This window comes from Clupea harengus, chromosome 7 (genome assembly GCF_900700415.2).
Source record: "Clupea harengus chromosome 7, Ch_v2.0.2, whole genome shotgun sequence".
Lineage (NCBI taxonomy): Eukaryota > Metazoa > Chordata > Actinopteri > Clupeiformes > Clupeidae > Clupea > Clupea harengus.
Genome location: NC_045158.1, coordinates 11,004,721 through 11,021,017, shown reverse-complemented (window position 1 = coordinate 11,021,017; position 16,297 = coordinate 11,004,721). Strand labels below are relative to the sequence as shown.

At 40.8% G+C, this 16,297-nt stretch overlaps 2 protein-coding genes across 4 annotated transcripts; one reads left to right on the top strand and one right to left on the bottom strand.

The window, feature by feature from the left end:
- Positions 1–142: 142 nt before the first annotated feature.
- On the bottom strand, positions 143–8,062 carry gltpa (glycolipid transfer protein a). Its single transcript, XM_012830586.3, has 5 exons — positions 7,698–8,062; positions 3,937–3,995; positions 3,675–3,808; positions 3,393–3,543; positions 143–3,240 (listed from the first exon to the last, which is right to left on the bottom strand). The coding sequence occupies exons 1-5, from the start codon at positions 7,798–7,800 to the stop codon at positions 3,058–3,060; spliced, it is 630 nt and encodes a 209-aa protein (XP_012686040.1). The 5' UTR covers positions 7,801–8,062; the 3' UTR covers positions 143–3,057.
- A 1,953-nt stretch (positions 8,063–10,015) lies between these two features.
- On the top strand, positions 10,016–16,292 carry LOC105902914 (trichoplein, keratin filament binding). 3 transcript variants are annotated; one of them, XM_012830595.3, is made up of 13 exons: positions 10,016–10,331; positions 10,600–10,794; positions 11,083–11,293; positions 11,427–11,483; positions 11,981–12,049; positions 12,316–12,489; positions 13,028–13,140; positions 13,431–13,497; positions 14,083–14,255; positions 14,589–14,670; positions 14,797–14,982; positions 15,219–15,362; positions 15,846–16,292. In XM_012830595.3, exons 2-13 carry the CDS (start codon positions 10,604–10,606, stop codon positions 15,876–15,878), a joined length of 1,500 nt encoding a protein of 499 aa, XP_012686049.2. In that variant the 5' UTR covers positions 10,016–10,331; positions 10,600–10,603; the 3' UTR covers positions 15,879–16,292. The 3 variants fall into 3 exon arrangements, with proteins under 3 accessions (XP_012686049.2, XP_031426353.1, XP_042564184.1); XM_031570493.2 differs by having other exon boundaries at positions 10,575–10,794; XM_042708250.1 differs by lacking the exon at positions 10,016–10,331 and having other exon boundaries at positions 10,365–10,794.
- The last annotated feature ends 5 nt before the right edge of the window (positions 16,293–16,297 follow it).

The following is a 16,297-nucleotide window of genomic DNA, read 5'->3' as shown; positions in this document are numbered from 1 at the left end:
GTTGAGTTTTCTCCTAACAAATTGGATAGTTTACCTTCTTTGAACCGAGAAGAGATTTGTGTGAGCATTACAGTCATGCTCAGTCAAGCTTCATTTTTTATTACTGTATTTTAAATACCATAACAACAGTAATCAACATAAATGTATTGAAACAAAATAGTATTTTATTTTCAAAACATCACAATTTCAAGTTAAAACAGAACATTCATCCATCCTGCATTGAAATTCACTTCAAAAAAACAAAACAAAAAAACTATTTACATGGACAACATTACCTAACCAAGAATGTCAAGGCTTCATATTAATGAATGTGTTGTTTCAACGTTTAGTCAGTGAAAAAAAAGCACAAATATGTAATGTTTCATACCATAGCCCAGTCCAGAATTTAAGGCAGCTGCTTTCAGTGTCAGCAAACAAAACAGCTAGAAAGCCACACAACATTCACAGCATATCACACACACACACAATAATATGGCATAGAGACACCATTTAAACTGTCAGCATACACACAGCATACTGAAGTGCTATGAGGATATCCTTGTTTATATAAATATCACCGTGCTGTCATTGTAATAAATCAGATCTACAAACATAATGATTCTACTGTAACCATTATGTTAGGCTTGGAAAACACAAAGAAAACTGCCCCAAATAATTTACTTACATGACAATGTATTTATTCAAACGAGTTCTGGGCTGCGGGAAGAATCATCCTGTCAGGGAATAAATGATAATAAAGATCTACAGTGTTTGTTTTCATATAATTGCTAATACTAACTGTTTTTTAGAGGCCACACAGCACTTTCTGGGTTCATCTCTGTGAAGATAAGACCACTGAAAGAGAACTGGATGAAAATAATTCAAATACAGCCAAAGCCTGAAAAAGTTAAAAGCAGTTATCATCTACTTGCTTCCCATACCCTCCGAACTAGGCGAAGTTCCACATCTTAAAAAGTTTAATATGACAAAATGATTCTCCTGGTTCATATCAAATTAAGAAACATAAGCATGTTATCCAGACAAATCACTGGTCTCTCTCCTGGCTAAGGCACAGTTCATTTTTACAGTCAGGATGTCAATTTATCCCCACAGAATTCAATTGAGGTAATTATTAGATGCTGCATTATCTCAGATGCATGGAACGGCTGTAGTTTCCATTTGTGTCCCAAAAATGATCATTATGACTATATGTATTCCAGGCAACCCAATCCAATAGTTAGTTTCTGAGAAAAGCATGGACATTCCGAGTCTAACTTTTTACTGTTACAGCAAACACAGGCCACAGGCAGCCCAAATAGCTCTTCACTTATGCAGCTGTCACCCAATATCCACAATCAATCATTCTCTGATACATTATGATATGTTGTGCATATTCAGAGATCATGGACTGGTTCGAGAACCTACCGCTGGTCTCTGGCCACCAACTGAATCTCATATATTGACTCAACTGGTGTGAAACCAACTTTGTCTATCCTCGGTTATATCCAGGTTATTATAACATCAGTTAAGCATGTTGTTAGCCATTTTTCCCCATAGAAAATAGTTCTCATCCCTTGTGTAGCAGCTCCTTAGTGTTGTAAAGCTCAGTTTAGCAAAAAATCCAACTTAGAGTACAAAATCAGTCGGATAGCTTCTGCAACACTTTGATTAACTCAACCAAGTTTACAACAAGACAAGACAGTTTTGCTCCTGTTAAAGGTACCATTCAATGGTATTGAACTAAAATGTCTACCTTTGTTTTCATGCAGTTGGATGTTAAGTCATATAAAGCCTTCTTTAGTTATGCCAAACATTCTGTTCAAAGCTGTGATGTAAAATATTTCTTTTTTTGGTTGCATATGTATGCATCACACAATAAATTAAACTTCAAGAGCTTCAATAAATATGAAAAAAGTATGTTTAATGCTGTTTATCATATTTATCATAAAATAATTTGTCAAGAACTGTAGTTATCCACTTTTTATTGGAATAAATGAAAAATAAATATGAGTTGCTAATAAAGTCAAGTGAATATTTTTTTGCATTTACTCAGTGCTTTGTCCTTTGGATCGTTTTTTTTTCCGGATACATGGAAAAGTGTTTTGTGATAATAAATAAGCATAAATGTATTTACTTAATATCAAAAATATAATAAATACAATAAATAAATTGATATTAATAGATATTTTGGACTTAAAAGAGACAACCTGTTCTTTTGGTTTGTTCTGTTTGTTCTGCCTTGACTTCAGTGTTAGTGTGTACTTATAAGAAAATTAGATAACATATATGAACTAATAGAATTAGTTGTTTTGGCATTCATTCTTCAGTAAGTCGTAAATGTATAATACCATAGGAGCTAATCAAAGGTTATGATTAGTGCTGATTATCCTATCATGGGGTATTGCTCATACATTTAAAAGATGAACACTTAAAATCTAGATCAGATTTCAGAAATGCAAGTTTTTTTTAATGTGATAAAAAACTGTTGTAGAGTAGTGACTGATAGAACATTTATCATTCCCTGAAATAGCTGCTAGTCAACCATCATTTCATAGAAAGAATAGCCCTATTACATTCTGTATAATGAAAAACTAACTGTCATATAAGGACTCTTGTGGGTTTGAAATGTTGATAATTGAATCTGCCATGTTACAAACGCCTATGCTTGGCCCTAATTATTTGTAAGTATACTGTAACGTTAAAGTTTGAGGTCAAATAAAATCATATGAGTTCAGATAAACCCATTCATATATTTAACCCATTCACACATAATAATATTATCATAAAGCTCAAACCTAGGTGTGATGGGTAGGTGGTTGGTGGGAGAAAAAGAGAGACTCTCTTAAGGCACTAGAATAAGTTTTGCGACACATACAGACAAACACACAAACACACACACTCACCAACGCAATAATAGTATTAAATAATTAAAAATTAAATAATAATAATGAAACTCCCAACAGCAACTCTGAGAGAGACCAGCCTTCAGAGCAAAGGGAAAGCATGACCTGAGAGGTAAGGCCAGATGGATGTGTGTATCTGAGAGAGAAAAGGGGGTGGGGGGTGAGAAGGCAGCAGTCACACCGTGTAATCCAGCTCAGCATTCATCTTCGTGTACATTTCATAAACGGCATCCACTGTGGCAGAGAAGTTGACCAGGAACTGGCGCACCTTTTCCAGGCAGTCGTCATCTTTGACCTCTCTGCCTTTTGAGAGAGCCCTCAAGAAGTCTGACTTGTATGGAGCAGCGTATAGTGCGGCCTACAGTCAAGAACCATAAACATAATAGAACCATAGACCATAAAACACAACAGAGCCATAAACACTAACAGACTGGTAACCCTAATAAAGAAGTTATGCTTTTAGCACTTCCCATTGTCGATCTGAATAACTGAATTAGATTCATGTATTACCTTGAAAAGCTTTTGAACTAACCAGCCGTGGTACTTTTTCAAGGAAATTTCATAGGCTCTGGTTGCATTGACACGGATGAGGTTAGGGTTGTTCTCATCTTTCTCCCCGTCCACTAAACTCTGGAGGAGAACCTGGATAAACCGTAGACCCCTGGCACGCAAAGTGAAAGAAAACAAATCTGGATGTCACTATTTGTGCCTATTCACACTACTTGGCGCACAGAACACTGAATGTTTGCACTTAGGTCTATGCAGTCGTTTTTTTAGACGTTTTTAAGATACCTTTTCAGCCACATGAGGGCGAGAGTAGCTCCTACTTTGGGCCACTCAGATCCATGCGTCTCCTTTTCTGCATCCAGAATGTGCTGTAGAGTTTTGTATCTGCTTGGGTTGCTCTCATAGACAGCTTTAATTTTCTGAAAGAGTAATATAACCACAATAATTGCTAAAATTAATACAATTTTTTTTTACATTTGCTAATGTGATGTCTGGGCTGGTTCATAGAGCCATCAGTTTGGCCAAAAGGTGGAGGTATTGCACTTACTGTTATGTTGCCAGCAATATCAGCCTTGATTGGGGCAAAAACTGTGGAGCCAAGGAGATCTAGTAGAAAAGACATAAAACATGAAACATTAGTTGTTGTTAAAGTAATGTACAATACTGCTGATATTACTTCTTTGGGGGGATATAAAGAAATGGTTTGTTCTAATATGAATATTATATTATACATTATATATTACACAGATTATACACATTTATTATAACCAGTATTCATTACTATATGGAAAGTAATGATTTTTACTAAATCATATCAGGCTAATTAACCTTACTGGTCAGTGCTGAAGGACCTCCATGTGACCTATGACATTTCCAGCTTTTAAAAAGAGGAACGGTAAATAATTTAGTACGCTTAGAGAGCATGAGAGATTTCTGAAAGCACCAATGCCTCTCATGCAATTTTAAACAGATCTTGACATTATACCAAACCGTTTAGTGTATCACAGGAAATACTATCATCGGGGAGGATATCAGAAGAGTTGATAGCAATCCGTTTCCATTGTCTCTAGACAACATTGTAATATTCATTTCAAAAGCTATGTACGTTTCTAAAAAATGCCATTTCAATAAGAAAAATACTATTTCAATAGGCATTATCTAAATTAGTGCAGAGCTGATCTTCGTTTCAAAACAGTATAAACAATACTACAACAATGAACAATGTCTTCTAGCACTGAATGCCGGGGGATTGAAATGGTAAAACTTTTTGTGGATAAATACTGTGCATCTCATTGGAAATGTAATTTTAGATTAGTATTTATTTAGTCAATTTACCTGACCACAACTGAATTACACTGAGGACTAACGAGAGCTGCACTCTAAGTAATTGCTTTCACTGGTAAAAGCCACCAGCTAGGTAGACCTTGGGGGGGATAAAGCGATAGCAGACGGAAAGTTTGGCTCCACAGGTGGGATCGATGCTGGAGTTGGGTGCTCTATGAGACAGCACCAGCACCAGGGCACCACCCCTCTCAGCAAGCAGTATATTGTAATCACAAGCTACGTGTGGGTAGCGTCTCTAGTTACAAAGAACTGAATGGCCAGTGTTTATGGCAACACCTCTTTGTACTTTAGCTTTTGTCTCTTCGTTTTGGCCTGCATGAGCCATATTCACACAGCCACCCATGAATCGAAAGAAAGAAAACTGACAGATTCTCTATTTACAAATGACATAAGGCTGGGTTTCTTCTCTGTTCTATTCCTCTTGTTTGTGTTCTGCACAGGGAATTTTTAATAAATGTATGTGAGCAACACACATCGAGTTTGAGCTAAACATCATCATTCTATATACAGCGGGTAAAATAAGTATTGAACACGTCACCATTTTTCTCAGTAAAAATATTTCCAAAGGTGCTATTGACATGAAATGTTCACCAGATGTTGGTTACAACCTAAGTAACCCATACATACAAAGAAAACAAATTAAATAAGTTCAGAAATTAAGTTATGTATAATAATGTGAAATGACACAGGGAAAAAGTATTGAACACGCTTACTGATATTTATTCAATACTTTGTACAAAAGCCTTTATAGGTAATGACAGCTTCAAGACGCTTCCTGTATGGAGAAACTAGTCGTACGCATTGCTCAGGTGTGATTTTGGCCCATTCTTCCACACAAACAGTCTTCAAATCTTGAAAGTTCTCTGGGCCTCTTCTATGATTTCTGATCTTCAGTTCTTTCCATAGATTTTCAATTGGATTCAAGTCAGGTGATTGGCTGGGCCATTCTAGCAGCTTTATTTTCTTTCTCTGAAACCAATTGAGAGTTTCCTTGGCTGTTCACTTTCTTGCTGAAATGTCCACCGTCGTTTCATCTTCATCATCCTGGTAGATGGCAGCAGATTTTTATCAAGAATGTCTCATTTTTCCATTCATCCTTCCTTCAATTGTGTGAAGTTTGCCAGTACCATATGCTGAAAAGCAGCGCCACACCATGATGTTCCCACCTCCAAACTTCACTGTTGGGATGATGTACAGTGCCATTTGTCCTCCAAACATGGTGTGCATTATGGCATCCAAAGAGTTCAAATTTGCTCGACATCTGACCAGACTATATTCTCCCAGTATTTCACAGGCTTGTCCAAATGTCGTGCTGCAAACTTTAAACGAGCTTTAACATGCTTTTTCTTCAGCAATGGAGTCTTATGTGGTGAGCGTGCATACAGGCCATGGCGGTTGAGTGCATTACTTATTGTTTTCTTCTAAACAACTGTACCTGCAAATTCCAGGTATTTCTGAAGCTCTCCACTGTGGTCCTTGGCTCTTGGACAACTCTTCTGATAATTATTTTCACTCCTCTGTCAGAAATCTTGTGAGGAGCACCTGGTCGGGCCAGTTTATGGTGAAATGATGTTCTTTCCACTTCCGGCTTATGGTCCAAACAGTGCTCACTGGAATATTCAGAAGTTTAGAAATGCGTCTGTAACCAATGCCATCAGTATGTTTTGCAAAAAGAAGGTTACGAAGGTCTTGAGAGAGCTCTTTGCTTTTACCCATCATGAGATTTTTCTTGTGTGACACCTTGGTATTGAGACACCTTTTTATAGGCCATCAGTTGGGATATTAATTTGCACGGACAAGGGGCCGGATTGCTTTCTAATTACTGATAGATTTCAGCAGTTTTCTTGGCCCTCCATGCCTTTTTGAACCTCCCTTTCTTCATGTGTTCAATACTTTTTCCCTGTGTTATTTCACATTAATACACATAACTTAATTTCTGAATGTATTTGTGTTGGTTTCTGTGTATGTATTGATTACTTGGGTTGTTACCAACATCTGGTAAAAATGTCATGTCAATAGCACCTTTGGAAATATTTTTACTGAGAAAAATGGTGACGTGTTCAATACTTATTTTACCCGCTGTATGTGGAGTGCCTATTTCATATGTCCTCCTAGTGTAGCCTACCTGGAGTCAAAACAATAAGCTACTGTTTTTACTTGGCTTTTGCATGTCCAGTTGTGTTGAGACGTGTCAGTGTGTTGACTTGAAACAAAGATTAAATACTCAGTATGCTGGCTAATCGGAACAACCCCATTGGCATTGTGGCCTTCTCCAGGATATTATTACTCAATGAACGCTTCAACAAAGGAGTCTCACCACACCTCCTTATCTATGAATAGACAGAGGCAACTCAACACCACACTAATCAATTTTAAAATTGGGGGCAGGTGATTAAATTATGCATGCAAAAGGCTTGTTGCCTGCTTGGGAGGGAGAAATTTGAACCATTACAAAATTGACCCCTTGCAGCATATAATTGTTTTCACCCTACAGTGTTTTGATGGATAGCCACCTTCTGTCACAAGAAAAATTGTAATCGTGGATGGGGGAAAATCCCTGTCCAAAGACACCTAACTAAATCAAGTCGATTGCTTTCCAAATGTTACCACACAGTTGAGTTCAGGCTACAGTGTAGTGATTCTGCCTCTTCTGCCTATAGCATATGAACGACTGCGCTCAACTAGTATATCCAGATGACCAGCATCCCAGGGTCTCTCTCTTGCTGTGCTAGAGTGGATGAGTTAATTCACGTTTGCAATTAAGATCAAGTTAACTCGACTGACGTCGCATGCTCTGTCAACCTTACCTTGTAATGTCAAATATCTCCAGGAACTTATTTCTACGTTATGATCTTTACTAACTGACTAGTTAACTCCCCACGGATGGGGGTCGTCTGTGTCTCATGACATGACTCAAAGCCCAACAAATCACAGCTAACATTGTAGTTTCGTCAGGTAACTTACCAAAAAATGGCGGAAGATATGACACTGATTCCAAAAACGGTCGAGTTTCCACTTGCTTGTCGGCTGGAAGTTGTCTGAACTGGTGCTCTAACAGTAAAGCCATTATTGACAGAGCACGGTGACAGCGTCAACTAGGCTCCAAAACGATGTAGCCCAGAAAACAGTGATGGAGCGAAAACCCGGAACTGCGGACTCCAGAGAACTCTCAGGAATCTAAGCAGCTAACAGCTGACTAAAACGCCAGCGGCAGACGGCATGCCAGTTTCCACAAGTGGGTGAGAGATAGCCAATCATATGCGAGGAGGCGGGACAAAGATCTTTCTACCCAATGTAACATAAATAACAGACAGTCGGATGCTGACACTGAACATTTTAACAACATCATTTGCTCCTAATGTAATGACTCTGACTAGTAGTTTAGACCTAGTTAAAACCGTTACAAAATGTAGGCCTATTTAAAATGAAAAAGTAGCCTAATAGATAGTCAATTTGAATTCACAATATTTATTGCAGCTCCAGATTAGACTACAGCATTTTCCATTATTGGAACATGTTGCCCGTTAACCATATGTGGGCATTAATACAATTCAGAATATTTACTTTGTATTTGAAGAGGTGAACTCCGTTGCCTGGGTTAGAAACCATAGCAATTAGCCTACAGTTGGCCTATGGCCTTTATTCCTGAAGAATTTTACTCAGATAGCATGGCTATAGGCCTATCCTTCAGCCGAAACCATGAAGATCTTTCATGCATGTAAAGTTTGAACGTTAAATTGTGATAGGCTAGCCCATATACATCTCATCTAATGCAGGGGTTTTCAACTGGTTTTGTCCCAGGGACCACCATTCAGACTAGAAAGTAATCCACGGCCCACTGATGTGCCTGCGCGCGCGCGTGCGTGCGTGTGTTTGTGTGTGTGTGTGTGTGTGTGCGTGCGTGCGTGCGTGGAGAGAGGGGAGACCTGTCAGTGTAATATCTGGGCATGGTGAAGTCCACACAGCCGGTCTATTCGTGGCGAAATGGTAGATAGCGACAGTCTCATATCACTCTCTGGTTCAAGCTTTGCCCTGTACTTATTCTTCAAGTACGCCAGTGTAGAAAAACCACTCCCACAGGTATTTGAAAGGGCAAAAGACACCTCATTGCATTTGCAGCAAGCTCTGGAAATTCTGTCTGGCAACTTATCCAGAACTTAAGTCATATGAAAATCACGCAACATCTGTTGCATGTACTCAATAGGCTTGGCATTCAAGGAAATGTGATGCGTCTCCATATGCCGCAATAGTTTCGACGGCTTTATGGCTTCAGTTGACAGTAATGTTGAACACACGAAACACATTGGTACCTCCTCTCCTGCTCTGTCTGTCGTCACTGTAAATCCGTATGGGATGTATTCCTCATTGTGTAGCTTGTAGCTTTGTTGGAAGCCTGTCCCTCTGTCGTGGCAGCCTGTCCCTCTATCACTCTCCTCACTAAAAACCGATCCATTGGTGTTTCTGACCAGCTAACTCAACGTTAGAACGAAATGTTAGCTAAGGACAGTCCTTCACCAAAAGTATTACGTTTTCGACTAAACTTCAAAAGTACAGGGAGGCTATGCAGATGCTTGTCAACTTTGCGAGCGAGACTGTACGTTATGAATAATATGCGTATGGCGTGACGTTAGGGACGCAATGCATTAACATTATCAAAGCACAGGCTACCATAGACTGGATAGGTGCAAGGCTACATTCTGTCAGCGTGAATCTCCTTTATATTATTATCAGCTTGTTTTATTTTTCACGATATTCAAGAGTAATCTGGAAATGTGTTGAAAAAGCGAATTTATAAAAAATTCAAAAATCAATGGTGAACTGATAAACATAGGCTCATCATGTCCGCGGACCCCCTGCGATGCTGTCGCGGACCACCAGGGGGCCGCGGACCCCCGGTTGAAAACCCCTGATCTAATGAATTGGCTGCGTGTCATCAGAAAGAAACCACTCAATGAAGAAAATTATGTTTTAACCCTTGACAACATGATCAAGTTAGGTGATACGCTTAACTTGAGACGTGAATTTGACACCTGTATCACGCCACAATTGACTTTTTAATGGGTGTATTTCCAACGCTCAATAGGACAATGTGCTTTTTCCGTACAGGTTCCGTACCCCCCCCCCCCCCCCTTAAAAAAAAACCCATCTATCCGCATAAGGAAGTCCATAATCCAGAACTTCTCAATTTAAACTAAGAAACTAAATCATCTTTGTGGTGTTTGAACTGGATTTATTCCACCACACAACACAGGCTAGATTTTGGGTCTTTGACGCAGAATAGATTTTGATTTTTGGGAATGTATGATTAGAATGAATTAAAGTCATTCAACTAATACGATTTACCTGATACAAGTGCAATGGGACTTGCTAATATAAATGAGGCTTACCTTTTTTTTTCAAAACCTTTTTGAGTCTTACGATTTGCCGTAGTCTCCGTAACCAAGAGAAACAGGAAGCCACTTTTTGAAAGCTTTCTGTTTCTCAGCCAGGACTCAACTGTCTATTCAGCACAACAACATAACGCGTTATTGGAAGTTCAGCGACCTATGCCTTGAATCAAAGGTCCTTAATAATATTAACCGGCTTGTTTGTGAAGAGGTGAGAATTTAAAACTTTTGTGGATAAGTGTATCCACTAACATTACCCTACGAGCAATTCTGATGGTCTGTTGAGCTCGCTAGCTGACGTTAGCTAGGAAGGACTCATAGCAATCTAACGTAACGTTAGCTGAACAGATGTGTTTGGTGATACACAACTGATGTTGTAAAGGATCATTTTTTGTCAATACCCATAATATACATGACTAATGCTTGCACAAATAGCTTTAAATCAGTAGCATAGTGTCTTCGCTTACATCTGAAACCAGGACCATGGCTTTTCCAACGCGTACTGCTCATTGGCCGAGTCGTGTGAGGACTCTAGAGAGGCAGATGGTACGGCAACGGGAACAAGAGGCCCACTGGCGACAGCAATGGCAGCTCCATTCCAAGTACCTCAAAGAGCAAGACGTCCGGACCAGCAAGCAGGCACACTGGAGCTCCCGTCAGTCATACGAACAGAGGTGAGGTTGCTGTCACTACATATTGATAGTTATTAATGAGCTATTTGTAGTATTTTTCTGCCAAAGTTGTCGCAGTCACAGACATTGTTGTCCTGGCTTAAAGACAGACATCTGAAAATATCCCAAATAAAAATCCATTAATCTACAATATTATGATACTCATTTGACAGCTGGGTTTATCTTGGTGTGATATTAATATTATACTTACTCTGTTTCAAAAAACATTTCAGGCTTATTATCTAGTTGTATCTCATACATCTATCTTGAATTCCTCATATACATCTACAGCATGAGTTCATTCAACCGCGAGCGTCTGCAAGAGGAGAAGAAACGCAGTGTGGAGGAGCGGAGGGAGCGCCTGAGAGTGATGCTGCAGGAGGAGAGGGACATGCTGGAGGCTGAGCTCAGACAGGTCGTTCCAGATAGGAATGCCCTGGCCAGTTATCTGGTGGAGAAGACGGAAAGCCTCCGATCTGCCAGGGAGGAGCGGAGGAAAAAGGTGCTGTGCTGTGACTGTGAGAGTCCTTTTTCATGGTTGAGAGCCTAAAGGCAAACTGTCTTCTCTGAGCAAATAGTCATACTGCTTAGTTTCCCTGTGATGTCTGACAGTTCTTGCACTCTGGATTCCACAGCTTGCTCAGGAGTTGCTGAGGGAACACTGGAAGGAAAACAACCCTGAACTGCGAAAGGTTGGTTGTGATGGCTTCTGGCCAACAGACAGAACACATCTTTTCTTTAGCAGTGAGGAGTCTTCAGTATTATATCATACCAGCTCCCATGCAGTTAATGCAGCCTAGTAGCTCATCAAGCTCCTGTTGCTATTTTTTTTTTTATCAACTTGATCTATTGGCAACGTCTTTGCTATTTGGGATTGGTGCTTTGCCAGCAACAGTTTATAAACCAGGCTAAACAGTTACATTTTTTTGGTATTTAAAGCAACCAAACCTCTGAACATTTAAGACACATTTAGTGACATCTGAGGAGGAGAGGTGTCAAATAGAGAGGCCTGATCTGGGAGTTAATGGAGCTCACCGTGTGGACTTGATCTGGAAGTTAATAGGTGTGATGTGATTGTTCCGTGCGCAACTTGCGAACCTGAGCCTTTCCTCTCTCTAACTGGCTTTTACAGCACCGTCTCACCATCTCGTCTGTGTCTTCATCCCCTGCGATTTGCTTGTGTTTACAGGTCGAGTCGGCGTTGCATAAAGATCATGTTGTGGACCAATGGCAGGTGCAGCAGGAGGAGAAGCAACAGGTAACCTTAACACGCAGTATTACATGACTGCCTAGGATGTAGAGTTTCTTCCATGTGAGCGCTTGTTGATTGAGAGTCAAGGTTTGATTACAAGGTACTCAAGTTGAAATTAAACCACATTTTAAGACTTTAACACTTTAATGCTCTTAAGTGCCATGACTTGTTTTGTTTCACAGAGCCAGGTCCTTGTGCCAATCCAAAGGAATGAATGAATGGAAAGGTCAGACACTAAGTTTGTTTTCTTCTCTTTCTTACCTGACTCTTAGCATAAGGAGAAGGCCAAGGAGGAGCAGAGGCGCTTCGAGAACGAATACGAGCGGGCGCGACGGGAGGCTCTGGAGAGAATGAAGAAGGCTGAGGAGAAGAGGAAAGAGGAGGAGAAGGAGAGAGCCGAAGACCTTTGGCAGCAGATGGAGGAGCTGAAACTGAGAGAGGAGGAGGTGAGCAGAGATAAGATACGAGAGGAGAGGAGAGGAGCGGTTATCGGCTCGGTCCTCACACCTCTAGGCCACTTGGACAGAAAGCATGGCCTCAGCATTATGTTCACACTGGCAGAGCCATATGCTGGGTAATCCAGGGTGAAGATACAGGGCCATCTGGTCAGATATTTCATCCACAGGGTGCACCACCTTAATTGAGGTGTTTTGGCTAGGTTGAAGTAAGTGTCTGAGTATAGCATACACAGCAATCCGTATTTGCTTTTCTCTCAAATATATTTGCCTACTTATACATGTGTTTAGAATGAATTATAGAATGAATGATTGTATATATGAATTAATTAAAATGAATTAATGAATGAATATAGAAGGATTTAAACATCTATATAAATAAACTATAAAAGACGATTTAGAGTTGTACACAATGTTATTTTAAAAACTAGGAAAACTGGAACTTGGCAAGCATTTCAAAATATGAAATCAATGAGGACTATGATGATGACAACTACCTCATCATATTCTATTGTGCGTCTCCTTCCAGGCAAAGCGTCTGAAGGTGGAGCAGGAGGCCTTGCTGGCCCAGCACTGGGAGGTGGAGAGGATGGAGCATGAGAGGAGGAAGGCTGAGGAGGACAGGAAGAAATCCAATCTGGGGTACGAGACGTGTGGAATGTGGACAGTCAAGTTCTCTGAAAGCACCACTACAGAGGATTTAAGTGTCGCTTAGCAACATTAAGGACATGGGTTTAATTTGTGTTGAGAGCAAGTAGCTCCCACAAAAGTATGTCTTCATAATTTAAGCACTAATTTAAGCATTAAGTCATTCATTTATGCGCTAATTATGTCATTACACACCATCTTTATCTGCACGGCAGATTGCTTTTCATACAGCACACCTGGAGCTGAAACCTGACTCTCTCTGTCCTTATGTGTGTCTGTTTTAGGCGGTTCCTGACGCGGCAGTATCGCACCCAGCTGAAGAGGAGGGCACAGCAGGTGCAGGAGGAGCTGGTGAGTGGCCTGTGTTTACCTGTGGGAATTCACTGCACTGCTGCACACTGTTGACCTGGAGCTGCATCTGCATCCTGTGGACCACCAGTGTCGAGAAAACATGCTGATAATACTGCTGTAATAGTGTAGTAGTCATGTTACATTTGCTCAGCACCATTCTATGGTAATGTTCTAGTCGAGCTGGGTGATTGGTGAGACGAGTCTTTTGGGCAGCAGATGGAGAATATGGAGTTAGGAGCATATGCATAGGTGTAGGCTATACATTTTGGAACATTGTTAGGATGATGTTTGGGGCTCATTTCAGAGTATATATCAAGTCTTGAGACTTAACATATAGACATAAAGATGTATAGATCTAAATATACTAAGGACTAATGGTATGAATGCATATATCTAGAGGTGCTACTCATGTAGGAAATGTTTGTTCATTGGCCCTGGTCTTGTAGTGCTTGGAGCTAGTCATGGAAAATGCATTAATTAGGATTATGGGTGGGGTTAGTGTTGGGATTTGTTTTGGATTTCCGTGGCGTCTGTAAAGAAAATCCCACAGCTGACCTTTGATCTGGAATCTCTGGTCCGCTGCAGGAATCGGACCGGCGCATGCTGGCGGCGCTGATGGAGTCCCAGCAGCTGGAGGAGACGCTGAAGAGCGCCCGGCGGGAGAGGGCTGTGGCCGACGCCGCCTGGATGAAGAGTGTGTTGGAGGAGCAGCTGCTGCTGGAGAAACAGAGGGAGGCAGAGTATGAGATCCTCTACAGGTGAGAGCATAGGAGATGCTCAGCGGAGGTGGGGCTCTCATAGAGGAGAGATCAGGCCTGGGGGGGTTCTCGTAGAGGAGAGATCAGGCCTGTCGCTTTAAAATTCACACTCAGCTACCTTTGCTCTTGGAAAGTGCCCTATGGTCCTTGCTCCTGTGAACACCTGTACACCTTTACCTGGATGTTTATATATTTAGTTTTATATAGACTCACACACACGTATCTGTTTGTGTGTGTGTGTATATGTATATATATATATATATATATATATATATACATACAGATTCACAGTGAGAAAATCAGATGAACCACTAATATGCTATGCTCCAACAGTGAGGAGGCCCAGCGGATGTGGGAGAAGAGAGAGACAGAGTGGGCGAGAGAGAAGAGAGCCAGAGAGAGGCTCATGCAAGAAGTGAGGACTCGCTCCTTTTTTCAGTCCGTCGCCGCCTTTCAGTGACTGAATGTCTTAGAAAGAAATAGTAAATAAAACTATGATGGGTTTGTACATCAGGTTATTTAATTTTTTCCCCCCTGGAAGGTTCTGTCGGAGCGTCAGCAACAGCTGGAGCTGAAGATGCAGGTGAACCGGCAGGCCCAGGAGGAGTCGCTGCAGAGGCGCGAGGAGCTGATCGAGCAGCTGGAGCAGGAGCGCCTCAGCCGACTCCAGCAGCAGGAGGAGCAGGAGGTCCAGAAGACCTCACGTATGCAGGAGATCAATGCACAGGTAGGGGAGACGCTTATCTTCACAGGAAGTAAGTGGATTTCTAAGTGGTTCTAGAGAAGAGATTGAACATGAAAAAATAAATAAATAAATAAATTCATGTTGTGTATACATCTAGTATATAAAGCATACATTTACACATTGTCCATATTTTGTGAATGTGATGCAGTAGTGTGATTGTGTGTGTGTGTGTGTGTGTGTGTGTGTGTGTGTGTGTGTGTGTGTGTGTTCTTCCACAGGTGGAGACGCAGCGCAGAGAGCAATGGCAGGAGGAGAGAAGGCGGGAGCAGGAGGAGAAGGAGGAGCAAGCAGCGTTAAAGCTGGAGGAGGAGCGGGTGCAGCTGGAGACCCAGAGGATGGCCCAGCACGGTTACCAGGAGAGGGTGAGGGACACGATTACACTCCTACTAACCACAACATAATACACCCCCACTAACCACTACTATCCACAACACACTACACCCCTCTCTAACCACAATACACTACATCCCTACTGACCACCAATGATGAAATGTGGTTTTGTTCTCTGTTAATACGTTTGTAAAGGTACTACCGACGTAAAGGCTTCATTGTTATGGTAAAGCTGTGCTTTAAGGACACGTCATGTGAAAAACACTACAGTAGAATTCCTCCACAGATCAGCTATATAATTATGGCCATGTCTAAAGCTTAGCTGTAGAGTTTGGCATCGCCACTGCTTAACTCAGATTAAAAACCACAGTGTGCAGACACAGTTGCAGTAGTTAAAAAGCTTTCAAGAAATAATCGCACCTCTCTGAAAATGTGAAGCGCAGGACAGAAGTATGGCTTAACAAAACATTTAGAAAAGGAAGTGTGTGATCCCTTTTTTCTCTCTGAATTTACAGATCAGGGGACGGCCGCGCTCTGCCTGGACCTGAGGCTTATGGGGACATCGTGCTTATGGGGACATGCTCAAAAGCTATACTTAATATGTCTACACCAAATCATAATCAGTTATTTGCACATTCTTAAGGGACTTTGTGTTGATCAAGTTAATATCTGTCCTTAATTTATAGATTGTTTTTTTCAAAAGGAAATTAAGTGTGTTTTTATAGATGTTTGTAAAGTGTTAGTTTTTTACAATTTCCAGATGATTTTATAATGTTTTTATTAAAAAAGAAAAACAAGTCTAGCGTCTCATGAAGTAAAAAAGGGATCAAATGAAGGCAGGTGGTAGTTAACTGGCCACGCATGAAAGGGGTGCATTTCATATCGACACACCTTATCAATATTCAGAAACACTGAATTAACATCGAATTACACTGGAGGTCATTCCAGGAGCTGTTTAATGTTACCT